Source organism: Phlebotomus papatasi, chromosome 2, assembly GCF_024763615.1.
Source record: "Phlebotomus papatasi isolate M1 chromosome 2, Ppap_2.1, whole genome shotgun sequence".
Lineage (NCBI taxonomy): Eukaryota > Metazoa > Arthropoda > Insecta > Diptera > Psychodidae > Phlebotomus > Phlebotomus papatasi.
The window spans coordinates 54,006,113-54,028,261 of NC_077223.1; the positions used below are offsets into that span (position 1 = coordinate 54,006,113).

General features: G+C 38.2%; 2 protein-coding genes across 2 annotated transcripts in view; one reads left to right on the forward strand and one right to left on the reverse strand.

Annotated features, from left to right (window-relative positions):
* LOC129801718 (rhodanese domain-containing protein CG4456) overlaps nucleotides 1–22,149 on the reverse strand; it is an 887,636-nt gene that overhangs the window by 443,606 nt on the left and 421,881 nt on the right. The gene's annotated exons all lie outside the window — the stretch shown is intronic.
* On the forward strand, nucleotides 448–22,134 carry LOC129801665 (transmembrane protein 131 homolog). The gene is made up of 6 exons (XM_055846929.1): nucleotides 448–847; nucleotides 5,000–5,541; nucleotides 9,603–10,812; nucleotides 13,834–14,904; nucleotides 16,030–17,160; nucleotides 20,899–22,134. Exons 1-6 carry the CDS (start codon nucleotides 707–709, stop codon nucleotides 21,802–21,804), a joined length of 5,001 nt encoding a protein of 1,666 aa, XP_055702904.1. The 5' UTR covers nucleotides 448–706; the 3' UTR covers nucleotides 21,805–22,134.

Consider the following 22,149-nt stretch of genomic DNA (forward strand, 5'->3'; position numbering starts at 1 on the left):
TTATACGCCATTTTTATACACGGATTCAAGTGTCGATCAGTTCTTAAAATTTGATTTGTCGATAAACATAACGACATATAGTTGGAATTTCAAGAATTCCTTGCATTTTTATATGTTTCTTTTCTAGTTCATCTAATAACAAAACGAGGTTTTTATCAAATAAATTAATTTTACGAACGATTTATCATCAGTGGTTTTGTCAAAAATATGACTTAAATCTTGTGGTTTTCTTATCACCCCAGCGTATTTGTCCAGTGGTCTTTAGATTAGAATATAAGTTATTTTACAGTGAATAGAGAATACAATTATAAACAAAATCAGTCATGTATCAAGTAATAAATTTTAGTGAAAATTGGGACTAATCGCATGGAAAAGAAAAATAATTTTCCTTTTTGCGCCTTTTTTGCATGTCGAAATGGCAAACAACTAGCGCCACTTTGTATTCATTTTCCAACGGCTTTCAGTGTAAGCTACATGTGACAAGTGAAATTAAAAGAAAAATACTACCGAGAGTTTCCACTGTGTTTTTCCTGCATTTCATGGATTTTCCCAGCAATTCGGGGTGCAAAAGTGCGTGAAAACAAGTGAGGTGAGAATTGTGTTATTGGCACGATATTATGGTACACGAGAGAGTTGGCGAAGATTCCTGTGATTCGAGAGTGACCCTCGTGCGACGCGTTCACGACTAGGCACTGTGTCCTTCGCAATGCTCCTCATCCTTGGTCTGTGTCTCCTGGTGAGTGCCGGAAGGGGTGTAGCTTCGGCGGGAGATGCAAATCTTGCTGGTGGATTTGACACCAGCAGTCCGCTGGTGCTGGAGAAACTGCTGGAGGAGGCGCTTCCGGAGGTAAAAAAAAGTCACGACATTTTTAAGTTGCGGAAATTTTGCAAATTTTCATGGCAACTTTTCATGGAAAGAAAAAGGGATATTTTTTTTTTTTTAAATAGACCAAATTTTAAGTTTCTTTTTGTTTCTCTGTATGATTGTTTTTATCTCAATTGTTGCGAAATTCATTTTAAGACTTATCACAAAGATCACAAAGTTTGCTCATAATTTTTGAAACAACAAAACTAAGTACTCTTTTAATTAAATTTATTTGCGCATTTAAGAAAAAGTCTGTAATTTTTCTTTATTAAAGTGAAATGCATAAAATTCTTGAATTGTGAATCTTTTTTCCTTATTTTTAAAGTGGTTTTAGTAGGTATACTCTCTGATAGGGATTTAATTTTTAAAATTGTCTATATAATTTTTAAGTGTGCAGACTAAATTGCAACAAAATTTGCAATAACTGGGAAAATATTAAAATAAAATATAAAAGTTTTTTTTTAAATATTTTTTTTCGCTCGTTGTGAGACTACTTAAAATTAAAATTTTGAATTGATTTGCAATATAATAAAAGATCATAATGGTAATTATAACCTCTGAAACACATGTAATCTCGTCTAAATTTTGTTTTTAAACAGGTTAGAAGTTATGAGATGACTAGATGTAGATCTCACTCACTCTCATTGAAATATCAAAAACATATTTACAAAAAAGGTTATTGTGCATTGGGCATTATGCCCAACGCACAATAACTTTTGCTTGTAAACATGTTTTCAAAATTATATGTGAGAGTGAAAGAGATGACTAGATTTATAGATCTCACTCACTGTCATTGAAATGTCAAAAACATGTTTACAAAACAAAGGTTATTGTGCGTTGGGCATTATGCAAAGCGCACAATTATTTTTGTTTTGCAAACATGTTTTCGAAACTTTCTATAAGAGTAGATGCGATGACTAAATCTAGATCTCACTTGCTCTTACTGAAATTTCAAGAACAAAAATTATTGTACGTTTGAGCATAAATGCTCAATGCACAATAACTTTGTTTGCAAATTTTTTTTTTCATAATTGTCACTCCCCCCCGCAGAAAGCTCCGAAAAAATGTTTACAAACAAGTTATTTTGTCCAACGCACAATAGCTTTTGTTTATAAACATGTTTTTAAAATTTTCCAATGAGAGAGAGCGAGATAACTAGATCTAGATCTCACTCACTCTTATTGAAATATCAAAAACATGTTTACAAAATGAAAGCTATTGTGCGGTGGGCATAATGTTCAGAGCACAATAAAATTAGTTTGTAAATGTTTTCAAAATTTGCTGTGAAAGTGGGCGAGATGACTAGATCTAGATCTTACTCACTTGCATTGAAATGTTAAAAACGTGCTTACAAAATAAAAGTTATTGTGCGTTGATTATTGTATAAAAAAAGGGGTGGCAAAGCATCCCAGGCGTTGTGAATTGCTCGAACTCGCGACTTAGATTCTATACCGTAAAAGTGACTTTTGCAACATTTACCGTTTACCGGTTCTCAACTGATTTGAACTGATTCATAAATCACTCAAAAGATTCGCTAAAACAGTTTTAAAATTAATAGAATTAATTTTCGCATAAAAATTAGTTATCGGTTACGAACCGGTCCAATACCGGTTCAAAACGGATTGGAACCGATTCAGTTTTATCGGAAATTCCAAGACATTTCCAACGACCCCAATCATGACATGACCTCATTCGCTTGATAAATGCGCTCTTTAGTGTCTTTTTAACCTTTGACCTTGAAAAACCGATATTAGGAATGATTCAATGGGATTTTCGTATAAGGACGAGATGTCCGCCTGTATAATCTCTAAAACATATTTAAAAATAAAGAAAATGGCATGACGCGTTTTCGAGCAACCCTAAAAAACATAGTTTTGGAGGGGAAGGGGAGGGGTGGGGTGAAAATGAGGGGCATGTTAACGATCCCTGGGTCGACTTATGGGGGGTTCCCCGAAGGTCCCAAGTCTCTATCTCTAACCGTTTGGCCTCTAGAGCTGGGGACAGCCGGACGGACAGACGGACAAACAGCGTGACGACAATTCTCAGATATTGTCTGAAACCTGAAGATTTATTGAGAAAAGTGGTCTCCGGAGGGTGGAAGGTGCAAATTTGGGGGGAGGGGCGTGAAAAAATCGAGGGATTATATATATAACTGCTCTCTCCGTAGAGTTCGAGCAGTAAATAATAATAAAAATAGACTATTTAAAAGATTATTTTATAATGGTCAGTAAATTCTTTAAACTATTTATTTAACATTCGTAATAATCCTAAAATAATTGATTTACTCAATTTCGTGCTCACTCTATGCCCTAGACACACTTACGACTTAAGCTGAGAGACGACTTAGTAGAAAATGATGGAAATATAGTTTAACCATTTATTTCTAATATAATTACGCTAAGCCGTCTCTCGGCATACTAATGTCTGTCAAGGCCCCTACTATTGCACCAAACGGATTTTGTAGCTTTTTTTCAATTTATTAGGATGATTCCTTTTAAAATTTTTTAAGACACACATGATCCTGTGGGATAAAATGTAACTATTTAAAAATTCAAAAGTTGATTTCTTCTTAGCAAGAAATCAACATTTTAAATTTTTGTCGTAGATACTTTCATGAACCTCCTGTAACCTTTTAAAATTTGAAAGAATTAAAGATAAGAAAAATGGAATTTTGAACCCATTTTTTAAATATCTTTCATTTTTTAAAATTAATGTGTCAGTGTTTCAGAATAGATCAGATACATTTATATAATGACACTATTGCTATTTTAGAGGTATTCGAAAGATTTTTCCTTACATAAATTCTTAAAAAAAAAAAAAACGCTGACCACTAAAAGTAAAATGTGTCAAAGGTTTGTGGTCAAAAGTCAAAAGTTAAAAGTGGGGTCCAGTTTAGGGGTGGGTGGGGCAGTTTCGCGCAGTTAGATTTTTTTCAATATTCGTTTGCTATACGAATATTTTCTGTATTCAAATAAAATTAAACACCGTTAGTTTTTCTTTTGGGTATTGTCTATCTTAAAATATATAGTACAATTCCTAGATAATCACTCGTCATCCCTAAAATGTCTATTTTCGAAAATAACGCATGTGTGCCCCACCCTCCCTTATTTGCCTTTTCTAAATCGGCAGAGATTTTTCTCGTAAAAAAGAGAAAGTTTTCTTTAAAATAGAGTGTAGGATTGACCGTGGGTTGGAACCACTGTCCAAGAAAAAGCTCCACCATCTTGAATTATGTAATCAGTTTAGTCTAATTCTGAGTTCCGTTAAGCTCCTATTATATAATCGTTTCTTGCAATAAATTTTGTTCATTTAATTAAATTTCAAGGCTGCTTATTACACCTCAAACCTTATAAAAATTTCCTTTAAGGCGTCTACACATTAGAAGCAATTTTCATCAAAAATTGCGTTTTTGACAGACATTTGACGTTTCCCCCTACAACGCTGCAGGGAATTTCTTTCAAAAAAGCAATTTTTTACAAAAATTGCTCCCAATGTGTAGAGGCCATTATAGAGGAAGAATATGGTGATTATAAGACTTTCCCAAATTTTATGCCACGTTATTCTACACAAAAGAAATAAGTTAAATTGTTAACAAGACATCTTATTTAGTGTCGCTTTATGATTATCTCTCAAATCGAAATGAATTTTTTTCACTTTTTTTTTTAACAATATTTTGAAATAATCTTTCATGAAATCATTTTAAATTCATATTTGACATAAATTTAGGATTGACTGCAAAATTTTCAAATTTTATTGTATTGCTAATACAGTAGAGTCTCTTAAATCGGAATCTCTCAAATTCGAACGACGTTTGCATTCAAAATGTCAGTTGTGGGGTTATGTTAAAAAAATCGTATTCTGGATTAATGAAAATCATATTTATGTGCTTCTTCCTGAATGTTTACATACATTATGATCGTATAAAATGAAAAGAAAGTATAACATTAAGACTTATGAGAAAGTACGGGAATTTGATTCAAAGTATAATTTAATCTCATATAAATTTCGTTGGTTTTGAAAAAAAATCTTTCGAATTTGGGAGGAGAGAAATGTCCCCCCGAGCGTTCGAATTTAGAAGACTCTACTGTAGTAAATTTCATGCTTTGTGAAATTTATGAAAATATAAACCCTTAGGTGCACAGTCACCTGGTAGCGCTGCCTAAGATGCTAGACTTTGGGGATCAAAGCCTCGGGAGTCCACACACGCGTGTTGTGACGCTGATGAACAACAATAGCAACCGAAGCGTCTTCCTGGATGCCATTGTGACTCCAGCAGATGCCGAAGCGAGTGTTTTCTTCACGTCCTTTGTGGACAAAGTGATCCCTCCTCTCAGCAATACCACATTCAGTGTGGTTTTCCTACCAAGACGCCATGGGCCAGTAGAAACTGATCTGTTAATTCACACAACTTTTGGGCTCATGAGATTTCCAGTACGCGGAAGGGGAGTAGAATGTCCATATCGTCTGGTTCCATTGGTGGGCATCAAGGCACCTTTTAATGCCACCATCTCACCGGAGATTCATCTTTTCAATCCACATAACAAGCCCATCCAGATCGTTGAGATTTTTTCCAGCGGAGGGCATTTTCAGCTGGAGCTACCCAGCGGTGGAAATGAGGGACCTCAAGTGTTATGGGAGATCCCGCCACTTTGTTCCAAGCCTATCATCCGCGTGAGGTGAGTAATATTTTATTTAAATATGTACAGAAGAGAGTAATTTATTTGTCTCTTGTAAACTTGTGTTTAGGGTCAAATCTGTGTGAAATTCATTGTAGGTCGGTTCACAATTTCTTGCATATTTTTTTAAAGGAATCCTTTTTTTTTAATTTTAAATTTAAAATATTTTATCTATTTTTGGCAAGTCTTGAGTTTCTTTTGTAATATAATAATAATAATAATAATAATAATAATAATTTATTGCCAATCTCAATTTTTTGCGTCTGCCGCCGACTTCAAAACCGACTTCACCGGGTAAGACGGCAGAAAACCCCGGATCACTAGTCGTATAAGCCGCTGATAATATTACAATAAGTGACATAACAAAATAACTATAACATTGTAAAACAAATTAAAGTTTACATAGCATTAACAAATTGTAAAAAAAAAATACAGCAAACATTGACAGTCATCGTGGCGAAAAAATGGAGAGGAGATCAGCAGCTGGACTCCGTGAAGGAGTTCGTGTCGCTGCCGACGAGTCAAAAAGGAACTATAGAATAGGGAAAAATATATATAATATAAAAGACGATTTAACTAAAATGCAAGAGGAATTGTGATAAACACATTAATAAGGAAACAACGAGGGAAAATAGAATATCATTTATGTAAAGAAAGCATGGAAAAAAGGGATTTCATTAAATTCATAAGGAAGTAGTATTTATAAATTATGAGGCAAAAGACACCATAAAAGCATATGGGATTTGGAGAGGCAAAGCACCAAGCGAGCGATCAGGCGCCCCGTTGCCAGAGGGTCCTAGGGGTCAAAGCCCCCCACCGCCACCGAACAGCAGGCAAACCCGGCTGCACCCCGGCACTGCCAGACCTCAGAGTGGACCATAATGATCTCCACTTTACACAGGTGTGGGCAGAGGAGAGGCATAAGGCCCGGAGGAGATCCCACAAAGTAGAAGGCATCAAAAGGGGCTCTGGTTGTACATCTAACATTAAGTCTGGGCCGCCGTACACCATAGGTATCACCCGGAAATCGCCGCAAACCAGTGAATAGCGGGAGGCGAAGACCCCCAAAACCATAACACAGGAAAGACGCACTTACGATCGCTCCGCCCTGTACCACCTCCACAAGACATCAGAGACACCACCCAAGAATCCACGTCGATTCACAAATGCTTCACGCAGATCCGAAGGCAGAGAATTGAAATAGACAGGCGCAGAATAGAGATAAAATCTCTTGAAAAGCTCGGTTCGAGGATGCGGAACAGGTGCCAAAACCCCCAAACGAGAGGGATACAATCTGCGTGAGCCAAAATAACCTCCTCTATCATAGAAAAAACGTAAAGTTTTGTATTTATATATATAGTTGAAGGGAAGGATTCCTAACTCAATGAAACCATGCCATATTGAGTCTCTCTTACCCTTCCTAAGTACAGCCCTGACCCCAGATCTTTGTGCCATGACAATAGATCTCAAAGACGTAGGGAATGTTCCACCCCATGCGACAATGCCGTAGGTCATGCGAGATTCAAGACACGCGAAATAGAATTGACGGGTCAAAGATGGGGGACAAAATTTCGATAAAACGAATAGTTTGCTAATTACGGGCAGGAGCGATTTCTTCAACTGAGTTATATGTGGTTTTCAAGAGAGACCCTCATCCACTACAACACCCAGGTACCTCATCTCACCAACAAAGGGCACACGAACGCACAAACTGCCGCAATCATGCCCCAAGCAGGCAGGTGAATGATGCACAACTTCTCGGGGACAATCATTCGCACGACAGCGAAAACGGACACCTCTAGATTTACTACTTAAAACCATTTGATGAGAGTCCAGCCATAGTCTAACACGTCCCAAATCGCGAGCAAGAGCTTCATGCACCTCCCCCCAACTATGTTTTCTATATACAATCGCAATGTTGTCAGCATATGCAGTTACATTTCCCTCCAATTCAAGTCCCAAGAGATCATTAATATAAACCAGGAATAATATGGGGCCAAGAACTGTACCCTGAGGCACACCACGGGGGACCACACGAGAATTACCGAGGTTATTACCAATACGAACAGCCTGAGTTCTTGATGATAGATATGACTTAAACAGGTCTAAAGGAACTCCATTTATCCCACACGAGTATAGTTTTCCTATGAGTATCTCATGACTTACAGCGTCAAATGCCTTGGTGAGGTCCAAAAAGACTGCGGCAACACATTGACCCTCATTTACCCCCTCATATATATCCGACATGACAGACATGATTACATTCTCAGTACTGAGACCCTCCCTAAAACCGAACTGTAATGGACTGAGGAAATTAGTTAAAGCAAAAAAGCTCGATAAGCGACTTCTAAGAATCCTTTCAAAGACTTTCGAGAAAATCGGTAGCAGGGATATCGGTCGATAGTTTCCGGCATTTTTCCTATCATCTTTTTTAAAAATAGGTACTACTATAGCACTCTTTAAACATTCAGGAAAGACCCCAGATGCAAAACAGTCTTTTATCAGATTGTGATAAATGTGCAGATTGTGCCACATCTCTTGATGCCATTCGAATGATCCAGATGAACAAGTTTTCAGCTTGTCCTTTGTCTTTCTTGGAGCTACTTTTTGGCGCCTGTTTTTTCACAACGGAGCAATGAGAGATGTCATTGACCTCGATTTCAATGTTCAGAGTTGATTTAAGAATGTCCGAAGACTTCTTTAAATCATTATTTTGGATATCAGCTGGTACTCCATGGATCTCAATGGTATCCAAGGCCAAGAGCCTCTCAGCCTCATTTGCGCGATGTTCCAGGCGATCAATGTGATCTGAGACATTGTCCATCTGCATGGCGAACTCCTTCAGCCTCTCATAGATGTCTTTAATTGCTTCAGCGCACTCAATCACCTTATCCATCCGCTCCTCAACTTCCTTCCTCAGGTCACTCACTGCTTTCCGGAAAGATGGCGAAGGGGATGCATCCACTTTCACAGAGCTCCGCCGTGTCTTACAGCCATACCTACAGACGTCACATTTCCAAGGTGTGTCATTTTCCTTGAGGATCGTTATATCACGGACTTCCAAGTTGACACATTTTCTATAAAAAACTGCAGTGCACAACGAACACTCAATTTTCCTCGGTTCCATTCTGGCCACCTTTCCTTTGCATTTTCCACAGTTCACTATTTTAAACAAAGACGATGAATAAATATGTAAGAGTAAAAGATGTTGTTAACACACAGAGCACTATGTTCACTGGACAAGAGCTCAACTCTGACTACAGTTATGACCGGTGTTGAGGGGGGTGGGGCAAGGAACACAAGTGGGCGTGGCTCTAATTTTTGTTCTTTTTCTATCTTCATATTTACTACAGTTACTTCTCTTAATTTGATAAAACTTTTTGTTCGTATACTAAGCTTGCACTAGATGTAGTTTAATTAACATAAAATGGCTACAAGCTTTTAGGTTCTATCCAAAACTAAATTTGTGGGAGTGGTCTAATATTGGTAGTGCTATAAAGTAAATTATAAACTTTTAGCTGATCAATTTCCTTCAGTTTCTTTTTATAAAATGCATTTTCGTTTTAAATAGCTCTCTGTGTGACTCTCAAATTTTCTTATTATTATTATTATTATTATTATTATTATTATTATATTATTATTTTGGTAAAAAAAAATAAAAATTGGAGTAGGAGAAGTATTTTCCAAAACAACTAGTGAAGCAGCACAGGATTTTTTTTGAATTAATTTTTGAAAGTATTGATTTAATAATTTAAATTTTCAACAACTAATGGAACTTTGAAATCACCTTATAGGAAAATATTGTTGACAAAGAAAAATTGAAGTGCTTAAAATGACAATGACTTGCTCTCCCGTAATCAATAGATAAGCTCAATGAGATTATTTAAATAAGAAAGTTTATATCAAACAGCTGATTGAAAAGAGATATTGGCAAGCCACTTGATTTCTTTAAATAGCTCTCTGAATTTCGTGTAATTTTTGAGTTCTCTTAATTGACCTACAATGTTAAGGCATTGGGATCTGGATTGTAAATTAGAATGTCTTTAATAAAATTGATATAGATTCGTGGGAGCGTCTCCGGGCAACTACACAGCTTACGTGAGGATTAAGATCCAGGGACAGGATGCCAAGTTGGCTGAGAAGGTGTTGGTGGTGCCGATTGAGGTGGAGATTAGTCGGGAGAGGGGTGTTTATTCACCGCTGAGCCTGCTGAATTTGGGCCTTCATGGGTCCACGGACAGGATTTCGGTGTTTAGGGTGAATCTCACGCATTCGGCAGCAGATTCGGGTGCCAATGTGAAAGTGACAGATCTGCGGGGTGACAATGAGATCACCAATCGCAGTCTGTCACTGCAGATTGACGAAGATTCACGTCAGAGGTGGCTGATTGTGGAAGTGAATTGGGCCAAAGTGTGGTCACCCTATTTGATGGGTAACATCGTGATATCAAGTGAGGTTGATGGGGAGCCCCAATTGCCCTATCATATGCCAATTTTTGGGCTATTGCTTAATGGATCTGCCCAACATGCGGGTAACATCACAATTCTCCTGAGCAATCGGAAGCACCTGACCAAAGGCCATGGGTTCAGTTTCACCAACAAATTCGCTGTACCCCTTATGGTTACTAATGTGAGTGTTGCTGATGATGTGGGGGCGCGTCATTTGCGTCTTTTGGACTTTGATACAGTGCTTCTGGCACCCGATGAGTCCCTGACCCTATTCCGGGTGCAATTCGTCAATTACACGACGCCCATCCCGAGAAACTTTTCAGTTGTCTCAGAGATACGCATCGTGACGAATGCCACTGTTTACAGTATCCCCGTGTACTGCTTCACGGGTTTCCTGAGGCGAGTGGTGCCTGTGTATGAGGGCGCAAATATGGGGCATGGTGATGAGGGTTCATTGGATTTTGGTACAGTTCCTGTATCAACTTCCTTTGATTCCAACATCGCCTTCATCAATGAAAATCCCGTGACAGTGTCCATCAAGGGATGGACTGGAAAACTTACAAGCTCAGCATCGTACAGCATCATTCTGCTGGGATGCTCAGATGGGGCGTCTTTCTCAAATCTGGTGATCTGTTCTGAATTGGAACCCAAACAGTGGATGGTATTTCAGATCACGGTTAAGAGCTATGGTGTAGGTAACTACACAGGCCAGCTCATTGTCAATACAGATTATGAGGAAATTGTGACGCCCATTCACATGATCGCTGAAATGGGAGGATTAGCGCTCGACCAGGAGCTATTGCACTTCAAGGACTGTTTTCCGGTGAGTTTCTTTTTTTTTTTTGCTTTACTTTAAAATTGCAATTTAGTAATAAAATGTAGTGAATCACTTCAATAATTGAAAATTTTTAGATGTTAAGGAGATTCGAACCCATGTTAATTCACAATTTAGCTCTTTCCGGACCACAACATATCCAGCGAACGAATTTCAGTAAAACTCACTTTATTGTAACTCTTAGTGGTCAAATATGATACTTTTGTAGAGAAAGAATTTTTCCGCCTCTGGGAAATCGAAAAACTCATAGGTACTCTCATCCCCAAAAGAACGAAAAGGAGACAAACTTCAATTTTCCAAAAGTCAATAGTTCAATTTTGTGAATTATTTTTGTGTGTCAAATAACTCCTTTACAATGTTGATCACTAAAACAAGAAAAATTATTGATCAGTATCTTGTGGGATGTCCAGGAAGTGGTCAAGAACACACCAAATTCCTGCTTGCCAACAGATACCTCAACATATTTCACACAATAACACTTTAAAACACATTTCTCTTAACACGATGTTATTGTAGACACATTAAGCTTTCTCATAAAGCATAAAAGACACTTCCTGGACAATTAGAATTCACCAAAATCAGGAAGAATAGGAAAACCTCAAAACTCTCTCTCTCTCTCTTCTTTTTATGTTTTGGCTGTCAGACTCAATCAGGTCAATATAGCCATTTCGCTCACTCTTATTTACATACGAGTTCCATCTGTTTTTTCCCATTATGTTTGTTCCTCTCATCTCTCCTTATCATTTTTCTTTTTGCTCCATCACAAATCCTTTTTTGCTCCCTTATCTTTTATCATACTTCCTTCTTGATATTTTTGCGTTCAGTTTGTAGCTTTCAAGGACGGTGAAAAACTGTTTTCCAATTATTCACGGGACGCGCTTCGATCAAGGATCGAACCGAGGGCCTCTGCGTCACAAAGCCAACACTTTGCCTATTGAGCTACCGAGACCCCTAAAACCTGAAAACAATCTCCCGTGCTGCCAAATGTCAAAAATATCGGCCATATTGGCAAAAATGTCTCTTCCGCTTGGAATTTTCTTACAAGGTTGGTGTCAAAAAGCAAATGGCGGACATTGGCGGGATAACCTTACATTTGACCTCTAGATTTTTGGGGACGAGAGTACCCATAAAGTTTGAACAAGTTTTTTGAAAATTTAAGAAAAATTGTTTTTCGAATTTATGTAATCTGTAATTTTTAGTTATCATACTTATTGGCCCCGAGAGGTTTTTCCTTATTCTGGTCTAGGAATATAAAAAAAAGTCAGGATATCTGCAAGGAAGCAGAAAATCGAAAATTCACAATTTTTGACCAAAAATATGAAAGCTCAGGACCTAATTAGGATCCTGCAAAAAAATATCCTACATTTGGACATCCTTATAGTTTGTAATTATCCAGAAGAATCGGATTTTTATCGATTCTAGATAGTCTAAAAAAATTGTTGTTTCCATGGGTACCCAGAGTCCCAAAGGAGACGAAAGAGTTAGAGCAGAAGTTTTATCATTAAACCTATTGCGTTTGCAAAAAAATCACTTTGCAATAAACGTTCCAGATTTGCGATATCTTACGGTATGACCTTTGACTCAGTAATAAATTTTAAAAATCTTAAGGGTCTCGGCTAAGATCTCGAATCGTCAAAAACCCGAAAGAAAAAATTTAAAAAAAAAAGCCAAAATCCCGGAGAACCAAAATCCCGATTGCCAAATTCCCGAAAGGGCCGAAATCCCGAGAGACAGTAGAGTCTCTTAAATCTGAATCTCTCAAATTCGATCGACGTTTGGATTCAAAATGTCAATTGTGGGGTTATGTTAAAACTTTCGTATTCTGTATGAATGAAAATCATATTTATATACTTCTTCCTGAACGTTTACATACATTATGATCATATAAAATGAAAAGGAAGTATGATACCAGTAACACTTGTGAGAAAGTACGGGATTTTGATTCAAAGTACAATTTAATCTCACATAAATTTCGTTGGTTTTGAAAAAATCGTTCGAATTTGGGAGGTGAGAAATGTCAAATATACCCCCCGAGCGTTCGAATTTAGAAGACTACTGTATTCGGGATTTTGTCTTTTTGGGATTTTGACCGGTTCAAGATTTTGGCTTTTCGGTATTTTAATATTTCGGAATTTTGGTTTTTGGGATTTTGGATTTTCGAGATTTTGACCTATTCTGGATTTTGGAAATTCAAGAATTTTATCCATTCGGGATTTTTGCTTTTCAATATTTTAACTCTTTCGTCTCTTGGGACTCTGAGTACCCAAAGCAGCATATGGATGTTCTGTGAAAAATAATGTTTTTTAATTATTCAGAACTGATAAAAATCCTATTCTTGTGGATGATTACAAACTATAATGATGTCCAAATGTAAGATATTTTTTGTAAGACCTCAATTAATTCCTGAGCTTGGATATTTTTTATTAAAAAATTGTGAAATTGGCTTGCAGCATATGCTGCGGTCCGGAAAGAGTTAACTTTTCAGGATTTAGGATATTCGGGATTTTGGCTTTTCAGTATTTCAGTTTTTGAAATTTTGTCTGTGGGATTTTGGCTTTTTATTTTTTTTTGGGAATGTTGTCTTTTTGAGATTTTCGATTTTCGATATTGTGACACATTTTGATTTCTGGCTATTCGGGAATTTTGCCTATTCGGAATTTTTACCCATACAGGATTACGACCCATTTGAGATTGTGGCTTTCGAGATTTTGATCCATTCGGTTTTTTTTTGGCCCTGACATAAATACTTTGCTCCCTCTTTAAATTTGAACAGTAACACACATTTTTCCTTTAAGTTTTTATTCTTAAAATTTTGCAAAATGCGAAACTTAACATAAACCGAAATCTTTCTTTCTATGCTGAAATTATGACTATTTATAAAAGCAAGGAATATTTCGAAGCTCTAATGAGAATGCTAATTGTGTTAAATATTTGCAATCGATGTTGCACAATCAAGTGAGTGTGAAATAAAGTCTGATTGTGAGTGGATCGTTGTGGTTTTTCTTGCAGGAGAAGATATGCTCATTGAACTTAAGCGCACACTCAACCTTTATGAAACCCATGCAGGTGGAGGCCATAAGTGTAATTGATGGTATAATCAATTATGAGTATGCAACAGATGAGGATATCCTGCCTGAGATTCCTCCCAATGTGATAACGAACATCGGGCGGTTGTACTTTGATCCCAAGGGACTGTGTGGTGAGTACTGTTATACAGGGAGTCAGGTGAGCAACAAGATTCATCCCAAAAAATCCAGGTCCCTGGTTAACTACTCCCACTACACAAAGTTGGACAAGGATGTGCTGTCATTTCGTGTTAAGTCATTTCACAAAATGCGAACTTCCATCCAGAGCATCCCCTTTAAATTGTCCACCAGTCAAATCAAGCGATATGACTTTGTGGCGAGTGTGAACTTTGTTTGGCCGAGATTGGTGACTGAACATATAGATTTTTTACCCACACAAGTGGGTCAGGGCATAGCAAAGTTTATCACTATTGACAATCCGTCAGATCAACTTCTGATCACCCAATACTTTCTGCATGACACTCAAGTTCATGGGCAGGATGTGGAGCTGCCACCTGAAGTGATAACACCCTGTCCGAATTGTGTTCTGGCTAAGGAGAAACTCTTTGCCTTCCACTCATTCTTCTCCACATCTTCCACACTGGAGAACTATTTTGATCATATTCCTCCTAGAGGTAGCAGTAAAGTGGCTATTAGGTTCCAGAGTCCAAGACCTGGAACCTTTTCTACTCTTCTGTTTATCCGGAATAATTTGACCATCCTCGATGCAGTATGGCTGACAGCTAAGGCTGTGGTGCCTCAGCTAAAGTTTGGCAATCGGAGACCGGGTTCTCAAACGCCGTTGCTATTTGAACTCACAGACAAACACTATAAAGTTTGTGCTGATTATGTGGCGGAGTGGGAAAAAGGGGAAAAGGAGAGCCGTGACTATGAAGTTCCACGCGCCATTATCACCATGAAGAGGAGCTTTACGGCAAGAAACAGCGGAGAAGTGCCCATTTCCATCAAGGCCATAAAGATTGGATCCGAACTGTGCGAGGGATATGGATTTAAGGTAAGTTAGTAGGACCTACCTATACAACTTAGTGTTACAAAGCATTTAAAAATAGCAAGATTGAAAATTCAGTACCATCGCCAAAATGGGGATCCTCCTTATCCAAGAATCCTTTCCGTTAATAAAATGGGATACTGTGGTAACTTAATCAACTAATTCATTTAAATCATTAGTGAAATGAATATTTAAAAATATTTAAATTTATTGAAAGAATTGAAAATTTTCAAAAAAAATTGGGTAATGCATTAAAATATCCAATGAAAATTGGTTATTGGTTCATAGAGGACTGGGACCAATTTCTACGCTCCGGGATCCAAGACCTTTTAAATTATTCCATGCCTGCTCAGTGCTCAGTTAATAAATACACTCACTTTAGCACCCCGTATCTTTCGAACTACGAAAACCATCCAAAAGAATTTTATTTTATTCGTTCGTTTTCGTATTTTTCGTTTTCGTATTCGTAAAACATTTATTTTATTCGTTCATTTTAAATCATTAATCCTAAATTTAATGTGAGGTTTAGAACATCTAGTTTAGCTTTCTGTTCGTAATTTACAAGCTACTTTATAAAGAGCTTTGCGGAATGCTCGAATTCACGAGGTAATCCTCTACGTGAATTGTCCCTTTGTATATATTTAGTATAATCTTTAAAATCCTTTTAAAAATAGACAAATTAATTACAAAATTCGTACTTCTGAATCATGTGATTTTTCTATTAAAAACGATACAACCTCAATGGATTTTTTTAAAAATCTAAATTATAAGTTGAAAATTATGTTTTTCAAAGTGACTTAAGGCGGTTAAAGTTTAAAGACTATGATCTAAAAAAAAATTCGAATTTTCTGGCCATAATCCTGAGTTGCGCAAAATCCCGAAAGTCAACTCGGGATTTTGGTCGGTTCAGGATTCTGGGCTTTCGCGATTTCTACGCTCGGGATAGATAGATGGTAGAAATAAAGATAAGATTCATTTATAGAGGGGGGTCCTCATAAGACACCAAATCGCTATCTCAAACCGTTTGGTCTGTGCTTTTAAGCGAAAAAACAAATTTCGTTAAACTGGGGCCATCCCAATGGAAAATCTCTAGTAAAATTGAATGCTTGTTTTTTTTGCATTGAATTTCAGGTACTAAACTGTTCAGCATTTGAGCTGGCGCCAAATGCATCGAAAAAGATTGAAATCTCCTTCACACCTGACTTCATACTCTCGCGAATTACCAGACCATTAATCCTAGAGACTAGTGCTGGTTATCCGGTCAACTATACCCTACTTAGTACAATTCCCGCTGAGGTGGTTACGCTGTGTCATAAGGCACTGCTTCGACCTTGGTGGGAACGGCCAATGAAGCGGGGTACAATGTTGATCTCGTGCCTGGTACTCCTAGGTATAATTTCATATGGTTGGGCGGAATGTGATAGGATCATGAAGAGGCATCTGGCTGAAGTGGTACGAGACAAGGGGAACTTACAACCACTTGATCTTCGAAAGATCAATATGAAGAGTCCATTTGGTGAGGAAGCAGCTCCAGCTCCAGCAACACCACCAACTGCTGCTCCTCAGCCAGGAAAATCTACAAATTTCCTTGGGCTGGGTTCAAAGAAGAAACCTGGAAAGAAAATTCCAGTTGGAGAAGTAAATCCACTGAATTTCAGCCCTAAATTTGATTTGAAATCTTCGGAGAATCACAGTAAAGTGGATCCGGTGAAGACTGAGGCGCAGAAGAATGAAAAGGTAGAGAGTCGTAAATCGCAGACACCTCTCGAAGTTTCTGAGCCTATTGCTGCATCCAAACCATCAAAATCCGACGTTAAACCTTCTCCAAAGAGATCATTGACGCCACCAAGTCCTCAGCCTCCGTCACGAGAAGTTGTCCGAAAGGAAATTAAGGAAGAAGTGGAAATTTTTGCAGCACCTGAACCTGAAAAGAGACAAATCACACCACCTCCAGCAAAAGTCCAGGAAATCACACCACCAGCCACGAGGAAACAGGTGAAACAAGTGGTGAAGAAGACCAAAAGCCTTCCAGTACCAACAAATATTGAGAGTTCGACTGTTACGGTTCCGTTTTCAAGTCCTCAACCCAAAATTCCCGAAGTAAAGACACCGACGCCCAAAGTAACACCCAAGGCTGCTCAGGCTGAGTCTAGTTTTATGGAGAGACATTCAACACCGGTAATTGTGGAGCCGCCTCCTTCATCTCCGAGTCCCGATGTGACCTTTGAGGTGCAGAATGGATCACAAAATGAAATCATTCGGGTGAGTTTATTTTTTGTGATTAAGTTGTAATTCACTTACTTGTTCTTCACTTACTTCTATTTCAATTTTGTCAAATTGAAATAGAAAGGGGTGGCAAAGCGTCTGGAAGCGTTATTGCGAAGTGCGCGAACTTAGATGCTATATCCCAAAAGTATTTTGGCATCATTTACCGTTTACCGGTTCACAACCAATTTGAACAAATTCATCAATCAGTCAACAGATTCCACAAAATAGTTTTAAGAGTAATAAAATTGATTTTTGGACAAAAATTTCTTATCGGTTAATAACCGGTTCACAACCGATTTAAACCGATTTATAAATTACTCAAAACAATGCCCAAAAAACTTGAATTTCGGATAACAGTTAGTTACCGGTTATGAATCGGTTCATAACGGATTGGAATCGGTTCAATTTCATCGGAAATTCCGAGGCCTTGAAAAACCGTTATTAGGAATTACTAATGGGAACGGGCGAGCGTCGGGGAATGAAGGCTCAACTTAGAAAATTTTAGATTTTTCTAAGTTCAGTAGCTATGGCGGGAAAAAGCACTTTTTACTTCTCAAGGGTCAGGAATTTCACAGTCATAAGGTCAGGAATTTCACAGGGCATGGAATTTTGGGCACTGTACTTAATTTTGTAATTTTTAAAAATAAATTGGCCAATTTAAATTTCTGAGTGTTCTCTTAAATAGTTAGAGATTTCTTTGTGAGACTGGTGGCTCAAAATTAATTTTAGAGGAACCGTTATCTCAATATAAGTCGTTGGAGCATTCAAATTCTGGAATGGCTATTTTCTTCTCCACCGTTATCGTTGATCATTGAGGAATGGGAGCCACATTCCGTCTCAATGAGGGCGACATAAACTGCTGCCAACTTCTCAATATCTTGTCGTTTATTTACTAACATTGGGGTATTCCTCTTAATGTGGAGCATTTCGAGAAAAATCTTTTTAGCTGAGATTCTTTACAATCTCAGCTTTTGTGGTCAGAGATGAAATGCGACCTCGTCAGATCGGTCTTAAAATGTGCACGTACACGTTTTGACTCTCATAGATCACGAATATCATACCCGTCAAAAAATGATTTTCGTGGACGTCCGACCGTCCGTCCGTCCGGCCGGCCGATTCTACATTAGAGAACGGAAAGAGATATCGACAAGCGGTTTTCGGCAAAGGTTAAATATCGAGTGGACGACATTCGATGATGATATCAGATCCATCCCCCACCCCCACTTCCGCCATTTTGGAAAACCCCCAAATTTTGTTTTTTTAATAGCTCAGCCCCTATGGCATGGATCGGGCTCAAATTTTAGTATGGTATAGCTGGACCTAAGAGGTTTCGACCCCCCTGACCCGAGCTAGAAGGGGTCAAAAATTGAATTTTCAAATGGCCATATCACCGGTTCTAATTCTCAGAATTTGAAAAATTTTGGTGATTTAGAAAGTTCTCGTTAAATGCTACAACAACTATTTGAATATCGAGTTTTCATCGGAAGTCCGAAAGTATCGAAAGTCCGATTAATTGAAAAATCGATTTTCGAAAATTCGATGTCGAATATCTCGGAACATCCATTTTCAATTTTGATAGCTGAGGTCAAGAGCTTTCCAACGGTGGGTCGCACTTTGCCCTAGCTCTACCCTGACCCGAGCTATAAAGGAAAAAACTTTGACCGGACCATATCTTCAGTGTTTATGAAACGATTTCGATGAAATTTTTCGACTTTGTATCTGAGATCACGACTTTTCTGACGATAGGTCGCAACCGTCCCCACCCTACCCTACTGTACCCTGACCCTTACTATATCGAAATTGACCGGACTCTATCTGTAATATTTATTAACCGATTTCAATGAACTTTTTTTTCTTAGGTTGCCCTTCCCCACCCCACTCAAGAAAATAGAAAATGACCAGTGATAAGCCCAGATAAGCTTGTGGTAGCTGAGATTCTTTACAGGTGCCCTCGAAATGCCTGCAACTCGAGGTGCTTGCAACTCGGAATGCGTGAAGATTCGATAGTGAGTTGAATTTTGGGGGTAAATAATCGCGTCGAGACAATTTTTTTATCCATTTCGACCGACAAGGGCAGTTTACTCGACGCGATTCTCTACCCCCAAAATTCAACTCACAATCGAATTTTCACGCATTCCGAGTTGCACGCATTTCGAGGTCACCTGTAAAGAATCTCAGCTACCATAAGTTTATCTGGGATTTTTTCCTGTGTTCATTGAGAATCCTCGCATCCTCAAATTTGAAAAATTTTTCGTTATTAAGAATTTCAAAGGAATTTTCGTTTAAGGTCGAAAATGTCAGCCTGAATAATCTCTAAAACATATTCAAAAATGAAAAAAATCGCACGACGCGTTTTCGAGCAATCCCAAAAAACATGGGTTTAGATCTGAGGCCCAATTTTTGAAACTCTCACTCGCACCCGCGAGCTCTTTAGTGGCCGAGAGAAATCCACTCGCACACCCCGTAGATTTAAATCCTTCTGTAACGACTTCTTCATAACATAAAGTACTCGTTGCACGTACTCAAGAATTTCCGGGGTGTGCGAGTCAAATTCTCTCGGCCACTAAAGAGCTCGCGGGTGCGAGTGCGAGTTTCAAAAATTAGCCCTCTGGTCCGTGACTTTTCACGGACCTCGGATGTTTTCGCGGGTCGTCGTAATATTTGTCGTTTTTTTTTTTAAATCACGGATATTTTCGTAGATTTTCGCGGTGCATGGAAATTTTCGTGAAACTACACACAAATAAATATATCGTAATTGTTAGATCCGTCAGGGAATCTGTAAGGACGGAGCCCTTCTTGAAGCAATCGCGTGGATGAGCGTTTTGGCCGCCAGAGGTTTCTCCAGAGCCCTCAGCGTTCCTCTTAATGATCTATTCTTTACAACGATCCAACATGAACTAACTCTCACAATACTAAACCTCTACAACACCTCTCCTGAAGGGGTAACTTACAGACTAACACTAGGAAACGCTCTTAGGAGGAATCGGCGCCGCTCCGAGAGACATTTATGATATCAAATTGAAATATCAACGGGAGGTTAACCGTAGGGGAGAAGCTAGTGCTAACACAATATTGTTCGTAAATGTTTCACAAACATATTTCGTGACTTGAGCAATTAGCAAATTTCTATTCTTTTACATGCATTTGTTTATATATTTTTACTTTTCTGACGAAACTTTACGAACAAATGACAAATTTTACCATCATTTTTGTGTGTACGAACATTTACGAACAAATGTTCATAAGAAAACACAAAATTCTCGTCAAATGATCATACATTATGAACAATGTTTGTGAAACAGTACAAAGTTTTACGAACTTTTTTGTAATAATAGTTATTATTTTTTACGAAAAATTTTAGAAAATATATATATTTTTTCTGTGTGTAAAAGATGGAAGCATAAAGTTCGAATCTCTTTTTAATCTTTTCATGTGGTAGGGTGAAAGGAACGTCTATTGACACTTTAAGAACTCGTGTTAGCACCTATTGAAACCCTACTCTGTACCATTTGGGATACGTAATTTGAACATCTCTGTTTATAGTAAAAGGTATATTACAGAAAAAACGTTATATTAGTTATGTTTTACTAGATACATTAAATAATTTTCAACATTTTGACAAAAGTGTCAATAGGGGTTCCCTGTCAAACAGACGTTCCTCCGACCCTATGATCTGCGGAAAATTTAATTTAATATTAACATGAATAATTTCCTTTACCTTTGACCTGATAGCCTAAGAGGTATGGAAAGACACCGGGACGGGAGAGACGATCACGATTGACTAAGCGCAATGGTCTCACGAAGCCCCAATTCAAGCCATCAGCCAATACTTTCACATCTCCTCTCGAGACTTCTCCTGAGCCTCCAGTCCCAAATGTTTGGGATGAGAATCGTGCTACTTTTAGCTATGTTGTGGCTCAGAAGCCTTCGACGCCTGAAGTGGCGTCTCCGGAGAAGCTTGGAATGGAGTTTGGGATGTTTGGGGAGGTTCAATCGAGTGTGTCTGCTGAGATGCCCAGGAATGATACGGCTGTTAATGGAATGACTACACCAGTATGGAAGGTGAATGAATTGGGTCCAATTGGTACGAAGAAGTCTCCGAGAACGTCAAATACTTCCTGGGTGGATGTTGAGAGTGTCCGGAAGCCACTGGGTCAAGATAATTTCAATCTGGAGGCATTGACTTCAATGCAGAACAATCCGAATTCTTTCTATGGTGGATCATCATCTATGCTGGAAACGTATCTAATGGAGAAGTTGCAGTATGCTAGGGAGAAGCATACACCAGAGAAGAATGTTATGCATCATCATGTTCAGGATGTGCAGAAAATCGAGGAGCCAATGAATGGTGCAGATTGGAATTCGCAGAATTTGTGGAATCCTATGAATACGGCCAATGGATTTGATTCACAGCCGCGTTGGAATACACAGAGTCCCATTAGACGTCCTCCACCTGGCCTGGATTTTCTGCAGCGCAACAATAGCAATTCCCTCTTTATGAATGGTGTTGGGGGCAATGATGAGAATTACAATTCAATGCCCACTTACGAGCTGTTTTCTTCACCGTGGGAGAGCGAGGTGACGTCAAATATTTGGCACAAGTCATCTGGTCAGAATTATCCCAAGAAGCAGCAGTAGAGCTTTGTGATCCCAGAGGCTGAGATATCCGCCAAAATTTCCTCTTTGAAAATCCATCCTTCCTCCCAAACAAATTGAAGTGTTCCCCAATATTCCCTCCTTATTGAAATCCCCTGGTGTTTTATTTCACTCCCTGTAACTTGTGGAGTGAATCCTTCCCCTGTTTTACGGTGTTGAACTGATGATGATGGCTACAGTGAAATCTACCCTCGAGGTTGTATTTGATGTGAAATATGAAATAATCATTACAATTTAAATGTAATACATGGATTATGCTGACGAAACACTCACAATTTGAACATTAATGAATATATGAAATCATAAGAGCAAGACATTTTTATTTTT